At 38.4% G+C, this 18,761-nt stretch overlaps 1 protein-coding gene across 1 annotated transcript in view; it reads left to right on the top strand.

The window, feature by feature from the left end:
• LOC121299365 (potassium/sodium hyperpolarization-activated cyclic nucleotide-gated channel 1-like) overlaps positions 1-18,761 on the top strand; it is a 65,684-nt gene that overhangs the window by 27,105 nt on the left and 19,818 nt on the right. Inside the window, exon 4 of the mRNA XM_041227087.1 lies at positions 13,268-13,486. Coding sequence (XP_041083021.1) covers positions 13,268-13,486 — 219 coding nt within the window. The remainder of the gene's footprint in view (positions 1-13,267; positions 13,487-18,761) is intronic.

Below are 18,761 nucleotides of genomic sequence, written 5' to 3'. Positions count from 1 at the left end.
ATTCCACGGGTCTGTTCATGGGCGGAAAAACAATTATACAAAACAATGATAACAGGCTGTAAAGGGTTAAACATTTCTTGAGCTGGATGAAGTTTAGTGGAATTAATGTGACTACATCTCTCTTCTGGTCTTCTGAACAGCATGCTGAGTCTGATTAAGGCTGAATCTGCCACTCCTTGAATTGCATCTGCAGCAAACGTCTCTCCCTAGATTACCTTCTCTCTGTTTTGTATTCAGCCTTTCCTCTCACAACAGGCTCTTTGCCGCTTTGAGCCTCTCTCAGGGACTTCTTAAACGTCCTCATCACAGACTCTCTCCCTCAGGTTTCACATTCTCATTAGAGCCCAATACAGTGCTGCCCTTAATAACTCGCACCCGGTAATTTCAGAAAAGCAATCAGTCATTTACGATATCTGTCTGAATGCACTGCTTCTAGTTCATTAAATACTTCATTAACTTTTAATAACAATACACTGTTTTAATACACAACTTTATTTATTTTGTTTTATATTTTTTTTTTCAACTTTTTTTATTAAAGCTTTCCTTTTTGAATTAATTGATACAAAACTTAAATAAATATGTAAATATGATATTATAACATTCGATTTTGACATGTAGCTTGTGTTTGCTATGACAATGCAAACAAAGTATCGCTGTTCTATGATCATTTAAAAGCTAAATCCACCTCCGCAGTAGGATCAAAATAATCCTGGTATTTTGGATGAAAGTAATCCTGATCTCCTCTTTAAATTCTGAAAAACCCAACTGCAACATTTCATTGTGATTAAAAGTCTGATTGGAGAACCAAAATGAACTCTGGATCACAGTAATCCCGATCGCATTTCGATGTTTTGAAAAACCCAATTACACAATATAGTCCAGATCAAACGCCAAAATCCAATTACCAAAGTCCAAAGCCCAATAACCAAAGTCTTGCAAAACCGTCCCCTAAAAAATTTGACTTCTTAATTGTAATTCTTTGTAATCTGGATAAATGTAATCCAGCAGTGACATTTCTGAACAAACGGATCAAAAAGGTCCAGATAAAAGTAATCTTGATCACAAAATATAAGATTACAAAATCCGAATCTATGTTCTCCAGCTTAAAAGTTTTGAAAAACCGACCCCCGATTAACTTTGACCGCCACACACTGGATCTTGTGCATGTAGCCCTCAGTAGAAAATTAAAACAATTCTCCAAGTATTTGATGGCAACTTTAAAACATTTTGTGAAATCTTATCAGAGGTTTTCTGCTTCGGAGCTCATTCTATCTAGTGCACATTGGACCGTGGAACCAAAGATCTGATCACTTTTTCTCTGATAAAGTTTGGACCCCATCCACACTGGCATGCAACTCACAGGCAGGTACTGGGATTCTCCAGGCGTAGTACTGCATTATTGAACACTTCCAAGAGGTAAATATGTACCTTGACACAACAGAGCTCACCATCCTCTTCAACATTCTCACTAATGGTGAACAGATTCCATAAGCTGCATGGATACTCCTCACAACCAAGCGAAACAAAACAGCATTTTATAGCCTTCCATGTGCTCAGCAGTGTGTTGATTGCTGGGGACTGGCTCAGCCAGTGATGTGGTGGAGGAGAGAGGCATATTCCAGGTTGACAAAGTCGAGCTACCAAAACTATTAGCTGTCTTGATACCCAAGCTTTCGACATCCTTTTTCAGTGTCGCTGCATGTTTCACCACAGTGTGTGCTGGGCAGTTAGCAGGTAAGATGTTGGGCTTTTCTTTTGTCAATCTCTGATGCACAGCATTGCGTTTGCTGTAGTTGATGTTAGCATTGTCAGAATGGTATGAAGAAATATAAATTTGTGACTGCTGAGTTTGTTAAGCAAAGCACTTGAGATGCTTTCTGCTATTCACTGTATTCGTAAAAGTCACCCTTATGGAACAAACATATATTTTTAATATATGGTAGAAAAGTATGATCCTTATACTTTTCATTTATAGAAATTGGCCCTTTTTTACATTTTTAAAATATATGGGATATATTCAAAATATATTTTAGTCTGCAATCCATATATTTATTTTATATTGATTACAGACTAATGAAAATCTATGGTGCACCACATATTTTCAACATATAAAATAAATATATGGATTACAGACTAAAATATATTTTAAATATATCCCATCTATTTTAAATATATAAAAAAGGGGCCACTTTCTACAAGCCTATAGGAAGTATTCACCCCCTTGGACGTTTTCATAGTTTGTTGTGTTACAACCTGAAATATTGATGGTTTTAAAAGGGATTTTTTTCCCCTTTGATTTACACAACCTACTCAACACTTTGAAGAGGCAAAATAATTTTGTTGTGAAACAACAGTTAATGAAAAATAAAAAAAAAACTGAAGTGTCTTGGTTAGATAAGTATTCACCCCCCTGAGTCAATATATGGTAGAACCACCTTTGGCAGCAATTAGAGCTGTGAGTCTTTTGGGGTAAGTCTCTACCAGGTTTGCACATCTTGATCGTGCAATATTTGTCCATTCTTCTTGGCAAAATTGTTCAAGCTCTGTCAAGTTGGATGGGGATCGTTGGTGGACAGCAATCTTCAAGTCACCACAGATTTTAATCGGATTCAAGTCTGGGCTTTGACTGGGCCACTCTAGGGCATTCACTTTCTTGTTTTTATGCCACTCCAGTGTCGCTTTGGCTGTGTGCTTTGGGTTATTGTCCCGCTGAAAGGTGAATCTCTGTCGCAGTCTTAGGTCTTTTGCAGACTGAAGCAGGTTTTTCTCAAGAATTTGCCTGTATTTAGCTTCATCCATTTTGCCCTCTACCCTCACAAGCTTCCCAGTACTTGCCGATGAAAAGCATCCCCACAGCATGATGCTGCCACCACCGTACTTCACAGTAGGGATGGGGTAACCTGGGTGATGTGCTGTGTTGGGTTTGTGCCAGACATAATGCTTTGAATTTAGGCCAAATAGTTCAATTTTTGTTTCATCGGACCACAGAATCTTTTACCACATCTTTTCAGAATCTCCCACATGTGTTTTTGCAAATTCAAGCGGAATTTTACATGGGCTTTTTTTTTCAGAAATGGCTTCCTTCTTGCCACTCTTCCATACAGGCCACATTTGTGGAGTATCTCAGCTATTGTTGACACATGGACAGTTTCTCCCATCTCAGCCATGGAAAGCTGTAGGTCTTTCAGAGTTGTCATTGGCCTCTTTGTGGCTTCTCTGACCAAGACCCTTCTTACCCAGCTGCTCAGTTTGGGAGGACGGCCTACTCTAAGCAGATTCTGGGTGGTGCCGTATACCTTCCACTTCTTAATGATCGACTTGACTATGCTCCAAGGGATACTCGATGCCTTTGAAATCTTTTTATACACCCTCCCCTGATTTGTGCCTGATTTGTGCCATTTGTGACTTTATCCTGGAGTTGTTTTGAAAGCTCCTTAGTCTTCATGGTAGTATCTATATATATATATATTTTTTTTTATGCACTACCCAACTGTGGGACCTTACGAAGACAGGTATATTTAATCTGAAATCATGTGAACCACTTTTATTGCACACAGATGGACTCCATTTAACTTATTGTGTGAATTCTGAAGGCAATTGGTTGCACCTGAGCTTATTTAGGAGTGTCATAGCAAAGTGGATGAATATTTATTTAATGAAGACTTTTCAGGTTTTTATTTTTAATTAATTTGTTTTTTCACCCTCCCATTTTTTTACACATTGGAAGTGTTGAGTAGGTTGTGTAACTGAAAGGAAAAAAATAAGTTCAATTTAAATGCATCAAGATTTGAGGTTGTAACACAACAAACTGTAAAAACGTCCAAGGGGGGTGAATACTTCCTATAGGCACTGTATATATGAAAAATATAAGGATCATACTTTTCTACCATGTATTAAAAATATATGTTTTTTCCATAAGGGCGAACACTTTATCTTTTCAACATTGTTTCGTTGTGTCCAGCATTGAAACACTAAGGATGCATTTTGACACCTTTTATTTGAGGCATCACTGGAAATGGAGAAATATGGACCTGTGCTTTTGCTAAGATCATTAACAAACTCCAAGACAGCGAGGCTAGTACACTCTTCACTAAGGGTTCTGCCGCCTTCTGGCTACAGCTCATGGTTTTTGCAATTACAGGTGATGGTGAACAACGTTGTGGTGCACCTATGTCAGCTCTGGTGCCGCGACTTTTTAGTGTAATGTAATCATCTGGCTTGCTGAAGGAACTTGTGTTTTTTGTTTTTTATTTAACATCATAATCAAAGAAACTGCAAAATGATATAACGATAAGTCTACTGGAAGCCATAACAGAAGTACAGTATTTCATGTTAGATTTCAAAATTGCATATTTTTCAATTTGTGTCCATTTTTTGTTAAGTATATGGATAATTTCAAAATGGTATGTAATTCAATATGTCAACGTAACATTATTCAATAGGTTTATTTGGACAGGAAACAAAAATGAATTAATTCTATAGGGTGATGCAAACCTTTTGACCAAAGCTGCACAGTCAAGGAAGTGCAGGTTTGCATCCTGGCTGTGCATAGGGTTAGGGTTAAAGTTTGGGTTAGGGAGGTTAGGGAGGCAAAATCATCAGTGACTGTTTTCCCTTCAGAGGCAGGGAACTCACCAACATCTGCAGTCATCCTCCTGGGTGTAAAAAGATGATTAATTGTATATAGTACGTATTACATTTCAATAAAATTGAAATAAATAAATAAATAGCCTCTTGTGTATTACATATCAGTATCTGTTAAATATTTAATTGCATCTGACCAAAGTATGTGGTGGTTCCTTTTCTTTCCAAAGCATCGCTACAGCCTTTTTGGTAGTGAGTAATATGCTCAAGATTGATAGGGTTTGAATTTTGTTTAATTTGAGGTTTTCTGTAAGACCTAACAAAGACAAAGTGGGGAATTTAGTTAAAGAAATACCTACAATGGTGGATATATGTTTAAATATATTTTCCCAACATATGCTTCACTTTTTGCAGGTCCATAACATATAGAGAAGTGATCCATTCCCTTGATTGCAAAGCCAACAACTAGCAGATTTGAAAATGTTTCATCTAAATAGTTTGACAGGAGTATAATAGGTTCTATTAACTATATTAAATTGATTTCTCTTTCGCATGTGTAGATTAATTTTTAATACTTTTACATATACAAGACCAGCCATTCTCTGAGAATGTAACATTTAACAATTTTTCACAAGCAATTCTGACTTTACAATCTTTGAGGATATTATCTCATTAAAAGCATACATTTTTGATGCAGTGTGTACATCATTTTTATTATTAGTCAAAAATATTTCTAAAGCTGTCATAGTTCGATAAGTTAGGTTCTGGCCTAACATTTTCACTAAAGCATCTTTAACATGGCTATAAATTCTAGGGCTGTGCATTTGAATATTAACCCCTTCGCTGCTAAGGGTTTTTCCACCCACAGTGTTAAAGGTTTTTCTTGAATTTGGGACTGAATATTTTAAAAGTCAAATTTCTCACAGGTCTCTAAAGGAAACATAAGAAACCTATATATTGTTTCTTTTTCAACACAACCTGAACTTTTCAATGATATAATTTACTTGGGGGAAAAAAAGTGTAGAAAAAAAGTAGGAGTTAGTATTTTTCTGTCATGGCTGCGTCAACATTTGTATTAATAAATAATAATAATTAACATTTAAAACAGAACATCGTCAGGTCAATATGTAAATCATACATATTTTTAAATGTAGACTAAAACTAAACTCAAAGTATAATTTTGAAAGAACAAATGTCCTAAAATCACTTGTAGCCTTTAGGGCACCAACATATTATAATATTATTATTACTGCGGATGGTGCAGCATAGCCTGGGACAGTATACAGCAATCAATAACGATTGATCAGTTCAGAAAATAACTGTTGAAAATAAAATACAATTTACCAAAATATCTCCAGTGGGTCTGTTAAATGTTGTAGCCATCTGGATTTACTCAAATCAAACCACAATTCGAAATATAAAACAATTCAATTTGTTTATTTGACTTACTGGATTCCAGACTGAACAAGACGGAGAAATCCTATAGGCCAGTTTAGCATCAATAATTCACTGTTTGATTGACGTGATCAATCCACCATTCATGTTTTGAGAGACTATACCTTTCCACACATATCCTAAAATGTCGGAAGTGATTGGTCAAACACAGTGTGCCCAAGCACTTCGATACTACCGCATGCGCCACGGTACAACAGAGACAACATACAGTAGTCAATAGCAATCGATCAGTTCTGAAAATAACTACTGAAAGTAAGATTAAGTTTGGTAAAATAGGTTCTTAAATCCCCTAAATGTTGTATCCAACAAAAGTTGCACCAATCAAAGCGCGATAAAAAATACCAAAGAGACCTTTTTGTTTGCTTGCTTGACTTCCGCACCCAACATTGAATAACACGAAGAAATCACACACAGGGCAGTTTACACGTCAATCATGCACCTTTTAAATGACCAATACACCATTCACATATTCTGAGAGCTTAAACCCTTCTACACACTCTGTAAATAAAATTGAAGTGATCGGATGCTCACAGACGGCGCTACAGTGAGATTTATTTTAGGATAAATGCTAACACTTTATGAGGAATTTTTTAGGGGGTCCGCCATACTCCCCCTAGCACTGAAGGGGTTAAATGTATCTTTTTAAGATCTAAGGGAGGTAAATGAACCATTGAAGTAAATATCACCAGCTGTAGTAATACCTAGGTTCTCCCACCTTACATCAATTTGTTTCAATAGAAAACGTTATGATGGATTATTCCATAACCCTGAAGACCTATATAACACTTGACACGAGTTTGTTAAACTTGCTCTCCTTTTAAACCCATGTGAGATTGAGATACTATAGGATGGGATCTATGGAGGTTGGGTGGGTCATGTATTGCTACATCTTGACGATTCATGAGCTCAATTACATTTTGCTCTTGACCAATCCCACCAGGATCTTTGGCATAAGCAGTTAAAAAACGATACCAATGCATATTTTGTATGCCCAAGCTACCATTTGCGTTGCTATAAAAATGTCTCTATTTTATCTTTAGTATGATGTTTAGTTTTACTGTTTCTGTCATATTTGTATGACTAACTATGCCTAAATATTTAAATCTATTACTGGGCCAAGTAAAGTTATATAATTTTAATTGTTTTAAGGAAATTGGGATTTAGATACCAATAGAGCTTCAGATTTCACATAATTTATAGAATATCCTCATATTGTGATATTGTATCGAATATTACTGGCAATGAATCTGATGGAATTTTGATCGTTAACAGGATGTCATCTGCATAAAGCATCAATTTGTCACAAGAATTAGGGGGGTCTATTCCTTGAATTCTCTCATTTTGCCAAATGCTAGCTGCTAAAGGTTATAAGCCAATGATAAAATAGCAGTGGAGATAAAGGACATCCTTTATGAATATCCCTTTCTAAAATAATTGGATCTGATGTACAATGTGTTGTACAATATTTTGTCTAATTTCTGAAGATTTGCCCCAAAACCAAATTTTCCTCTAGAAGTAAGCAATTCCATTCTAATTTATCAAAGGCTTTCTCAGCAGCTAGAGAAACAGCCATCATAGGAACTTTGCTGTCTCTTGTTTGATGAAGTTAAATTGGACCACACAGGAAGTTGTGTGGTCCAGAAGGCTGTGGTCTAGGAGGTTGTGTGGTCCTGGAGGTTGTGAGGTCCAGAAGGCTGTGGTCTAGGAGGTTGTGTGGTCCTGGAGGTTGTGTGGTCCAGGAGGCTGTGTGGTCCAGGAGGCTGTGTGGTCCAGGAGGTTGTGTGGTCCAAGAGGTTGTGTGGTCTAAGAGGTTGTGTGGTCCAGTGGTTAAAGAAAGGGCTTTAACCAGCGACCGGTTTTTCAAAATGTTGGTAATTGGATTTCCTCTTTTTCATCTGGATTAAATTGTGCAATTGGGTTTTTCAAAACAACAAAATGCGATCGGAATTACTGTGATCTAGATTTTGTTTTGGTAATCCGATCGCAATTTTAATCACAATTAAATGTCGCGATTGGGTTTTTCAGAATTTAAAGAGGCGATCACAATTAGTTTGATCCAAAATACCAGGATTATTGTGATACTAGCTTTTAAATGATCACAGAACAGCAATATTTTGTTGGAATTGTCATAGCAAACACACGCTATATGTCAAAATCGAATGTTATAATATCATATTTGCATATTTATTTAAGTTTTGTATCCTTGCAAGCAAAAAAGGAAACCATGTATTCAGTGGCATTAATAAAAAAAGAAAGCATACGCATACGTCTCCTTAAAGACTCTCGACTGACGAAGAAGACGATGAAGATGTCTAAAAACAGATATACACTTTTTTCAAAAGTTTTATTTTTATTCAATTTAGATTTAGTTATTTAATTTTGGCATACATAAAATAAAATTTGTCTGCATGCGTTATATGTGCACTAACATTAAAAGTGATTTGTGTGATTTTTGTTTAAGAAAATTATATAAAACAATACAAATAAAGTTGTGTATTACTCATTATTACCACAATCTTATTTATTTTGTTAAATTAGGCTATATCATAGATAATGGCCTCTTAAAAAACTATACACTATTAAGAACTAGCCCACTTCAAAAAGCTGGATTTTGCAATCGTGATTATTTGTCTAGTTAAATGTAATCCAGCAGTGACAGTTTCTGAAAAACTGGATGAAAATGATCCAGATAAAAGTAATCTCGATCACAAAATACAGGATTGCAAAATCCGGATCATTGTTACCCAGATTAAACATTTTGAAAAACTGGCCCCAGAGGTCCCAGATTCAAATCCCGGTTCAGTCACTGACTCATTGTGTGACCCTGAGCAAGTCACTTAACCTCCTTGTGCGTCATCTTTCGGGTGAGACGTAAGTAGCTCTGCAGTTGATACATAGTTCACACACTGTCGCTGTAAATCATCTTGGATAAATGTGTCTGCTAAATAAACAAATAATAAAAAGTAACAAATTCTGGATATGTCTTGATGAAAATCTGTTTTTCAAAAACTATTTGATCTGGATGTATAATATTGTACATTTCATTTTTAAGCCGATTTGCTAAGATATGAGAGAGAATCTTAAAATCACATTGTAAAAGTGATACTGGTCTGTAATTTTTACAATCTAAGAGGTCATGATTTTGTTTGGGGAAAAGAGTAATGTTTTGCTAAATGCATTGACTGGGAGATTTTTAGTTTTAAATGTATAGTTGCTTGTTTTTATAGATCTAATGAGATTATTTGCTGATAATGCATGTACAGTGGCTTGCGAAAGTATTGACCCCCCCTTGGCATTTTTCCTATTTTGTTGCCTTACAACCTGGAATTAAAATGGATTTTTATTTGGATTTCATGTAATGGACATACACAAAATAGTCCAAATTGGTGAAGTGAAATGAAAAAAATTGTTTCAAAAAATTCTAAAAAATAAATAACGGAAAAGTGGTGCGTGCATATGTATTCACCCCCTTTGCTATTAAGCCTCTAAATAAGATCTGGTGCAACCAATTACCTTCAGAAGTCACATATTTAGTTAAATAAAGTCCACCTGTGTGCAATCTAAGTGTCACATGATCTGTCACATGATCTCAGTATATATACACCTGTTCTGAAAGGCCCCAGAGTCTGCAACACCACTAAGCAAGGGGCATCACCAAGCAAGCGGCACCATGAAGACCAAGGAGCTCTCCAAACAGGTCAGGAACAAAGTTGTAGAGAATTACAGATCAGGGTTGGGTTATAAAAAACTATCCAAAACTTTGAACATCCCACGGAGCACCATTAAAGCCATTATTAAAAAATGGAAAAAATATGGCACCACAACAAACCTGGCAAGAGAGGGCCACCCACCAAAACTCACGGACCAGGCAAGGAGGGCATTAATCAGAGAGGCAACAAAGAGACCAAAGATTACCCTGAAGGAGCTGCAAAGCTCCACAGCGGAGATTGGAGTATCTGTCCATAGGACCACTTTAAGCCGTACACTCCACAGAGCTGGGCTTTACGGAAGAGTGGCCAGAAAAAAGCCATTGCTTAAAGAAAAAAATAAGCAAACATGTTTGGTGTTCGCCAAAAGGCATGTGGGAGACTCCCCAAACATATGGAAGAAGGTACTCTGGTCAGATGAGACTAAAATTGAGCTTTTTGGCCATCAAGGAAAACGCTATGTCTGGCGCAAACCCAACACCTCTCATCACCCCGAGAACACCATCCCCACAGTGAAGCATGGTGATGGCAGCATCATGCTGTGGGGATGTTTTGCATCGGCAGGGACTGGGAAACTGGTCAGAATTGAAGGAATGATGGATGGCGCTAAATACAGGGAAATTCTTGAGGGAAACCTGTTTCAGTCTTCCAGAGATATGAGACTGGGACGGAGGTTCACCTTCCAGCAGGACAATGACCCTAAGCATACTGCTAAAGCAACACTCGAGTGGTTTAAGGGGAAACATTTAAATGTCTTGGAATGGCCTAGTCAAAGCCCAGACCTCAATCCAATTGAGAATCTGTGTTATGACTTAAAGAATGCTGTACACCAGCGGAACCCATCCAACTTGAAGGAGCTGGAGCAGTTTTGCCTTGAAGAATGGGCAAAAATCCCAGTGGCTAGATGTGCCAAGCTTATAGATACATACCCCAAGAGACTTACAGCTGTAATTGCTGCAAAAGGTGGCTCTACAAAGTGTTGGGGGTGAATACTTATGCACGCTCAAGTTTTCTGTTTTTTTGTCTTATTTCTTGTTTGTTTCACAATAAAAAATATTTTGCATCTTCAAAGTGGTAGGCATGTTGTGTAAATCAAATGATACAAACCCCCAAAAAATCCATTTTAATTCCAGGTTGTAAGGCAACAAAATAGGAAAAATGTCAAGGGGGGGGTCAATACTTTTGCAAGCCACTGTAGCCAGCACAGTGGCTTTCTTATTAGAGCAGCAAAAAATGTGTCCATATTATAAACCATTTCGCATGTCTCTGAGATTTTGTTATGATTTTGTTTTCACACATTTATGATTCAAAACGCATGCAGACAAATTACCCACTTTTCTTCTTATAATGCAAGAAAAGCAGGTATACACCTCACATCATAGCTGTGCTAAACTAAATCTACCTTGCCTGCTTGCAGAATTGTCGGATCAAAACACCAACTCTCTTGATAGCTCTACAGACAGGATACTGCTCCCTTGTGAATTGTATTTTTTTTGTAGGAGCCATTTTAAATCAGGAACAATCGACACAGAATGAATTTTCTGGAAATAAAGTGAGCTTTTTTGTTTATTCTGTTTCAGACAGGATATAATAAACAGTAACATTCAATCTGGTACCAGTCATTAGTAGTCACCATTGCAGAAAAACATCTTTGGGAGGGAGATTAAATATTGTTACTTTATTTTTTTAGTTTATTTTTAGGATAGTGGAATGCGCTCCAGCAGGGGTGCACAATTTTGGGTTGGGCTTTGTTCCACCTGAACCAGAAATGACTCAACTGAACCAATTTAAGCGTTTTCAAGGTCAGTTCATTATTTGATGATATTTATAAAACCCGAAGGGCTCCAAACCTCTAGGAGCAGATTTGTGCTCCCTCTGCACTAGGAATTGGTAAAATATCATGTAAAGCTTCAGAAAAATTAATCTAACTGAACTCACACCTCTGATTGCTGAGATTGCCGTTGTTGTCAAACTATGTGAATGCGTGCGATACCGAACCCTGAGACTACAGATAATATAAGTATAACTGTGTGATGGGGTACTCCCCGCCCCTATGCATAATATGTATATGTATATTATTATTATCTATTATTATTATAATAATATAATTAGTAATGATAATAATAATAATAATAATAATAATAATAATAATAATAATAATAATGTATTTAAAATATGATGACGAAAGCTGTCCGCTGTATAATTTTGGGTTTATCAGCAGGGAGAGGGTTAACTTCCTCTCCCTGCCTTCACGTGTGGAATGTAGGTATTCAGGAGATAAAAGATCGCTGATGGTCTCATGAGCTCTTGACCACGTGCTATATAAGGTCTCGCTCTCATAATGTGTGAGTTGGAGAGAGACGTGTTGCAAAGGAACAAAACAAACACAACTCTACTTATTGTGAACCATCCTGAAGGTACTCGAGTCCTTTGTTTCTTTGTGTTTGTTTTGTTGCTTTTTAAAAGTCTTTTGTTAATTTATATTTATTAAATAAATAGACTGCTCAGCCACACAGTGTTGCCCTGCATTCCTGATTCTGAGTAGTGCTTCCTGGCTTGACATCATTCACCACCAGCTAACCTGTCCACAAACTGTTAAAAAGAAACATTGATGCTCAAAAGCAATTCAAGGAAATGTGGAGGTTCATTGAAGAGAGTACATCACTTCAGAGGCTGTGCGTCAAGTGTAATGAATCTTTTACACTGGTATTTATATTACACAGTTAGACATGTTTATTCTCTCATGTAAAACCCAAGCAAATGCAGCAAATAAAAAAATATGTATGTTTTAAATAGATCTTTTACAAATGCTTACTGGACACAGTACTAAGATTTTTCATGTTCTACCGTTTATCAATAATCAAATAATATGGCACCCAAAACACAGGAAATAAAAGGTGTCAAAAATGAGGAAAGAATTTGAAAGGAAAAGAGATTAATAACTGGCCACATAAAAATTTAGCAGGGGGGGAGGGAAGAAAGCTTGAGCTGATCATATCTATAAAGAACTGTGGATTCTCTGAGTGTACTGTATATTCTGCTTTCTCTAATTTGAGATATTGCTTAAGTTCCCTGATCCACTGAACATGTGAAGGTTGGGCAGACCCTGCTGACTCAGAATCAATGTGGACATAGAGGCAACACAAAGTGAAAATGTCTTTACCACTAAGATTGAATTCGAATAGGGTGCAGCAAAGAAAATTGGGCACAAAATTCAGAATCTTAGAATAACGTAAATAGTGTCAGTAGTACTTTATATCAAATTAAGCACATTGTTGTCACTGTAGACCAGAGAACAGGTTTGGGAGTCTTGGGACTATACCAGGGTTGTGACTATACCAGGGTTGAGTCTTAACCAGGGTTGAGACTTTACCAGGGTTATGACTATTCCAGGGTTGTGACTATACCAATGTTGGGAGTGGGATGTGCTGCGCCAGTTGGCAGTGGTTCATTAAGCGGTTTATTAAAGCAGTCTCTAGTGTGATCATGGCCTCTGTAACATCTTGTCTTTCCCTTTGCAGAATGGCACGTGGGGTCAGCAGTACTCCTTTGCACTCTTCAAGGCGATGAGTCACATGCTGTGTATTGGCTATGGGCAGCAGGCCCCCAGCGGCATGACGGACGTGTGGCTCACGATGCTCAGCATGATCGTGGGCGCCACCTGTTACGCCCTGTTCATCGGCCATGCCACAGCACTCATCCAATCCCTGGACTCCTCACGCCGACAGTACCAGGAGAAGGTAACGCTGTCACTCTCATATTTATTGATTTGCAACAAAAGCAGAGTCCAAACCCATCAACCAATAAAGATGAAAACATTATATGACAAGCGCTATCTACTTCACACGGCTGTGAAACTGGTTAGACCAAAATAACTGCTAGTATTCCCAGGACAGTACTGTCATTTGTTTTTATATGTGGGGGTCCCCATGCCAACGTATCCCAAAATATGTCACAAATATTGTTTGTTCTGTAAGTACTAGGGTTTGTGCAGCTTTTTTTCTGTGTCTGAGATACCCCTCATAGTTATCAGGGAAATACATAGAAAATTGCATGGGCTAAAACACTAGCAGGTATTTTGCTTCCAGGTCGTGTCATACGGTAACTCTTGTATACTGTGTGTCATTTTCATTGCTATTGGTTGATGGGCCATAAATCACCCCTCATGTCAACTGTCTAATCTTTCTTTTATTAGTGATACATTTTATGTTTATTTTATTTAAAAACTATAAAGTTTGTTGTGACAGGGAGTACCCTGTCACAGGTTCTTGGTTGCATGTGTGCCTTTATGGAAGCAGCTGGGACGCACAACAGGAGACGTGTTGCTAAGCAACTAATTGAGCAGGTAGGCTCGCCCAGTGCTGAGCTGATTGGGAGGTCTGGATTGGCTGGGGGGTATGCTTGGGCAGGCTGCTCACAGCTCAGAAGGTTGAGGCTACTGCACGACTATAGCCATACAGACAGGTGCTGAGTGAAAGCTCACTGTGTCGATATCGAGGAGGTGAGTGTCCGCTCTATGGCGAGAACTACTACATAAAACCCTTTCACTACAAGACAGTGCTCCTAGAGTCGCCGTGAGAATGCCGGAACTCTGGATGCCCATAAGTAGGTCTGTTTAAGGGATGTTGATCCCAAACACTATAGTGTAGTTGGTTCCTGGAGTGGGACGCTCCCTTTAGTGGGACTAGCACTCACGTTGTGTGGCAAACATTTATTTGTAGCTTTGTTTTCTTTTCTTTATTAAATCTAACACTAGGGTTACCATTGCTGGTACTCGAGTGGCAGCACCTGTGTTGTATTAAGTTTGCATACCTGTGCAGCATGTCAAAACCCAATGCTCTGTGTCTGCCTCAGTATTATTCAGTGACAATCCACATATGTAACATCACCCTGTTACACTTCTATAGTCCATGTTTAAATTTGCGAAGTACTGGTAGATAATACAACATTTAGAGTCATAATCATTCATCTGTGTGTTTGCAAATGTTTAAATGGACCAGCTTAAAAGTATGCAAGATGTTCCCAAACTTCAGGAACCCTAATACAGCATATAAACATGATTCCTGGTATCAATACAGTTCAAATATATACATGATCTAAATGTTGCTGCTACGCTGCAGTGTCGATTCGAGCAATCTCCTGTCTATACCTGCCCCTGCTCCACTCCCCAGTGCCCATCCTCCAGTGTTAATGAGCTATGTGTGCAGTGGCCAGCCCGCCTGCCCACATGACTCACCTAGCACTCTACACCATAGAGCCTTACTAAGTGAAACCGCTACAAACACCACTTTTGTTTACCTCATAAAATATAATTTATGAACACTGTTGCAAGACAATTTGAAGGTTTCCTTCATTAAAGTCTTTTTTGCCCATGAGAGCCCAGGGAACACTATAATTAAACACATACACAGTACTTAGGCACTAGAATCCTCTTTTTAATTGTGTGAAGTTTCAATTCACTACCTGTGTATTGCTTTGCTTAGGGGGGTGGCGCTGGATTTATCTCACACAAGACGCCATCAAGGATTGGTACGGCTTTGCTGACAACATTTTCTGCCCAACCATGTTTCTAAAGACCAGTGCCCCTTTCACAGTTTCTCAGTTGCAATAATTTATTTGATGGATTACACTATGTAACACAATTTTTGTTCCTGGGTAGTAAGTGTTATTTCCTAATTGCTTATGCCTCAAAAGTATAGAAAATGGCTATTATTCCTCACAAACTTTGCTTTTGTGACCAGGACAGTGATATTTTGAAATGTACCTATTTCCAGTGAGAAAACGGTCTTTTCGTTCACATAAAGTCAGAAAAAAACAACATATGAATCCAAATTAACATGTATTTATACTAAAGTAATACAAAAATGACTGCAAAAGATTTAGAAGTGAGTAGTTTTTCGAGATTTACGATTATACTGTAAATCACTTTCACGAATCAGCCCCCAAATGTAGTCTCCCATCATGTTCTCGTTATACTGTCCTTGGTAGCGGCGTTCAAAGTCCAGTATATCCTAGTGGAAGCGCTCGCCTTGCTCTTCCGAGTACGCTCCCATGTTCTCCTTGAATTTATCAAGATGAGCATCAACGATATGGACTTTGAGGGACATCCTACAGTCCATTGTGCTGTACTTCTTCACCAGAGTGTCAACCAGCTCCACATAGTTTTCAGCCTTGTGATTGCTCAGGAAGCCCCGAACCACTGTTCCAAGCTGTTCCAAGTCACTTTCTTCTTACTAGTGAGCTTCTTGGAGAATTCATTGCACCCAGGATCTTCTTTATCTGTGGTCCGATGAACACACCGGCTTTGACCTTTGCCTCAGACAGCTTAGGGAAGAAGCCTTGAAGGTACTTTAAGGCTGCCGACTCCTTATCTAGAGCTCTGACAAATTGTTTCATAAGGCCCAATTTGATGTGCAGTGGTGGCATCAGCACCTTCCGGGGGTCCACCAGTGGCTCCCACTTGACGTTGTTCCTCCCCACAGAGAACTCGGTCCGCTGTGACCAGTCCCGCCTGTGGTAGTGCACCTTGGTGTCCCTGCTGTCCCAAAGGCAAAAATAGCAGGGAAACTTGGTAAAACCACCTTGGAGACCCATCAGGAATGCCACCATTGCAGTCTTTTGATGCCATCTCAGAAAAATGCAGATATGTATCCACTTAGGCAGCTGGAACCAAACTGAACTGGTGGGCTTAAGGCCCCTGTATTTATACTACTATTTATATTACTGGAAAGTTCTAGAAGTTACTCCAAGTTTACTCAGCACTGAATCTATCTGGAATGTTCTGGAAAATAGGTAAATTTCAAAATATCGCTATCCTGGTCACAAAAGCAAAGTTTGTGGGGAATAATAGCCATTTTCTATACTTTTGAGGCATAAGCAATTAGGAAATAACACTTACTACCCAGGAACCAAAAAATAAATAAAATTTGTTACACAGCGTTATTAGTGTCTCATAATAATTAACTATTGATGTCATTCATAGCTATTAATCACTCAACTGTCTTCAATTAGGAAATCCTAAATAAACTGAAATTCAATGACAAATGTTTGGGGGGGGGGGGGGCACTGCAGAATGTTTACTGTGGTACACTTTCATAAGGACTCATTTTCTCTACCCTCTTCACTGGAATGGAGATGGACCAAGACAGGGAACATTGACTCAAACCCATGCAACTAACATGCTATTCAGAGGAACAGTGTTGAAATAGAGGGGGTTTAGTACTGTATAAGACACTGTAGTCAAAGCCTTCATTATATAAAACCAATTTGCAGACTGCATATTACTGAAGCAATGATTTCTAATACAACCTAATGCTCCCTAATCCACCTCACTGATGTTGCATTTGCCCAGTCACTAATTTGTGACCTTGATTTGGTGGTGGTGATGTTTGACACGCGCACTGATACAGCACATCTGAAAATGAAAAAGTCGTTCAGCAGCTGGAAACCAGCAGGGCAGCTGCCAATCTGAATTGGGGTGCTGTGAGGGAAGAGGTGGGAGTAGAAGGGACAGGGGAATAGAGAGAGCACTACCCAGCTCACTAACAAGAAAAAATGCAAAGCCCGATAGAGAAAGCACTGCCCTTCTCATTAACAAAAGAAAACACACATAGTGCTCTGCATAGTGACAGTATATAAAGTCACACAGAGGAGACAAGTTTCCAGCTGCAAGTTGTGGCATGCAGGCTGCCAATTGCATTAACAACTCACTGCTGCTTTCTCACTTCCCAGCACACAAAGAAATAACAATTAGCAATTAAAAAGAGCCCTTCTGGGCACAGTTAACAGGATCCCTTCCCACAGCAGAGGAGACTCCTGGGGCTGGTGTTCAAAAGTTCATTTGTTTTTGTGAAACTTTGTTTTACTCTTTTATGGAGTACTAAGCAAGGTTTTCGAGTCAGTGTTCTTACCTGTATGCCTAGGGATTGATGAACCTGTCTGTACATATTTCATACTTTAGAGTTTTGCATATATTTACAGAAGCACGGGATGCAGCTTGCTAAAATACTTCTTTAGCACAAGTTATATAATGTACCTGGGGTATATGGAGGCTGGTCTGCTCTACTCTCTTTCTGCCATTTTAGAGTTTTGCATATATTTAGATAACTGCTTGAAAAGGACCTTTTTAGCAGTTATTAAGAGTATCAGACCATGGGGCTCTATGCAGACCTGCCAAGCACACATTATAACTCTAGTGGATGTAGGTCATTGTGATCTTCTTTTTCCGTTTTGTATTCCCAGTGGTGACTGGGGATGACTGTCACTGCCTTGCTGGTCTAATTTAATAATGTCAAAAAGGAGGTATAATCACGCTTTCTGTAATTACATCTCTTTTCATATTTTCCTCTTTACTCTTAAATGACATTTTCACATTGCATATCCCTTCAACCTGGATATATAAATTATTGGGGCATTTTCAACACAATATAATGTGGGATTTGAAAGGCGACTTGTTCATTTCCATCAGTCAGCCCCATCTTGCACTACTGGAGGAACTTACCTAATGAGCATCCAATGCAAAGGTGCTAGAGGCAGGTTTTAAACCTCTATATAAATATGCAGGCTGAACATGACTACTGTGATTATAGTATACTACAAAGCAAACATGGAGGTTGGTGAATTCATGTACATTTACAATTACACATGCATACAGTTGTTGATGTTTGGCTGCAGAATGTGGATTGCATACTGCAGATGGACCCTGCAGTGGCCCAGTTTGATCTCGGGATGATAGAAGAGCTTTACATACTGCTTTCATCGCTCAGCTCAAACGAGGTTTAAAAAATCCTGCCCTTAAATGATTTTTGGGAAAATTTAATTCCAGACATTATTAAACACAAGCAAAGGGTATTCAATTTCAGTGAACCTGCCAGATAAGATGGCCAGCAGCCACTTTCATTTGAGATGATCCTGTCACCTCTGACCTTGCTGTCATTCAGCTGCATGAAAATGAAAAACAGCTTTAAAAATGTATCCGTTTCAGCTTTTAATTAGCGCACAACCCTGCTGCTCGCT

This window comes from Polyodon spathula, chromosome 24, assembly GCF_017654505.1.
Source record: "Polyodon spathula isolate WHYD16114869_AA chromosome 24, ASM1765450v1, whole genome shotgun sequence".
In the NCBI taxonomy this organism is placed as follows: domain Eukaryota; kingdom Metazoa; phylum Chordata; class Actinopteri; order Acipenseriformes; family Polyodontidae; genus Polyodon; species Polyodon spathula.
The sequence above is the reverse complement of the archived record's forward strand: the minus strand, read 5'-3'. Positions and strand labels throughout refer to the sequence as shown.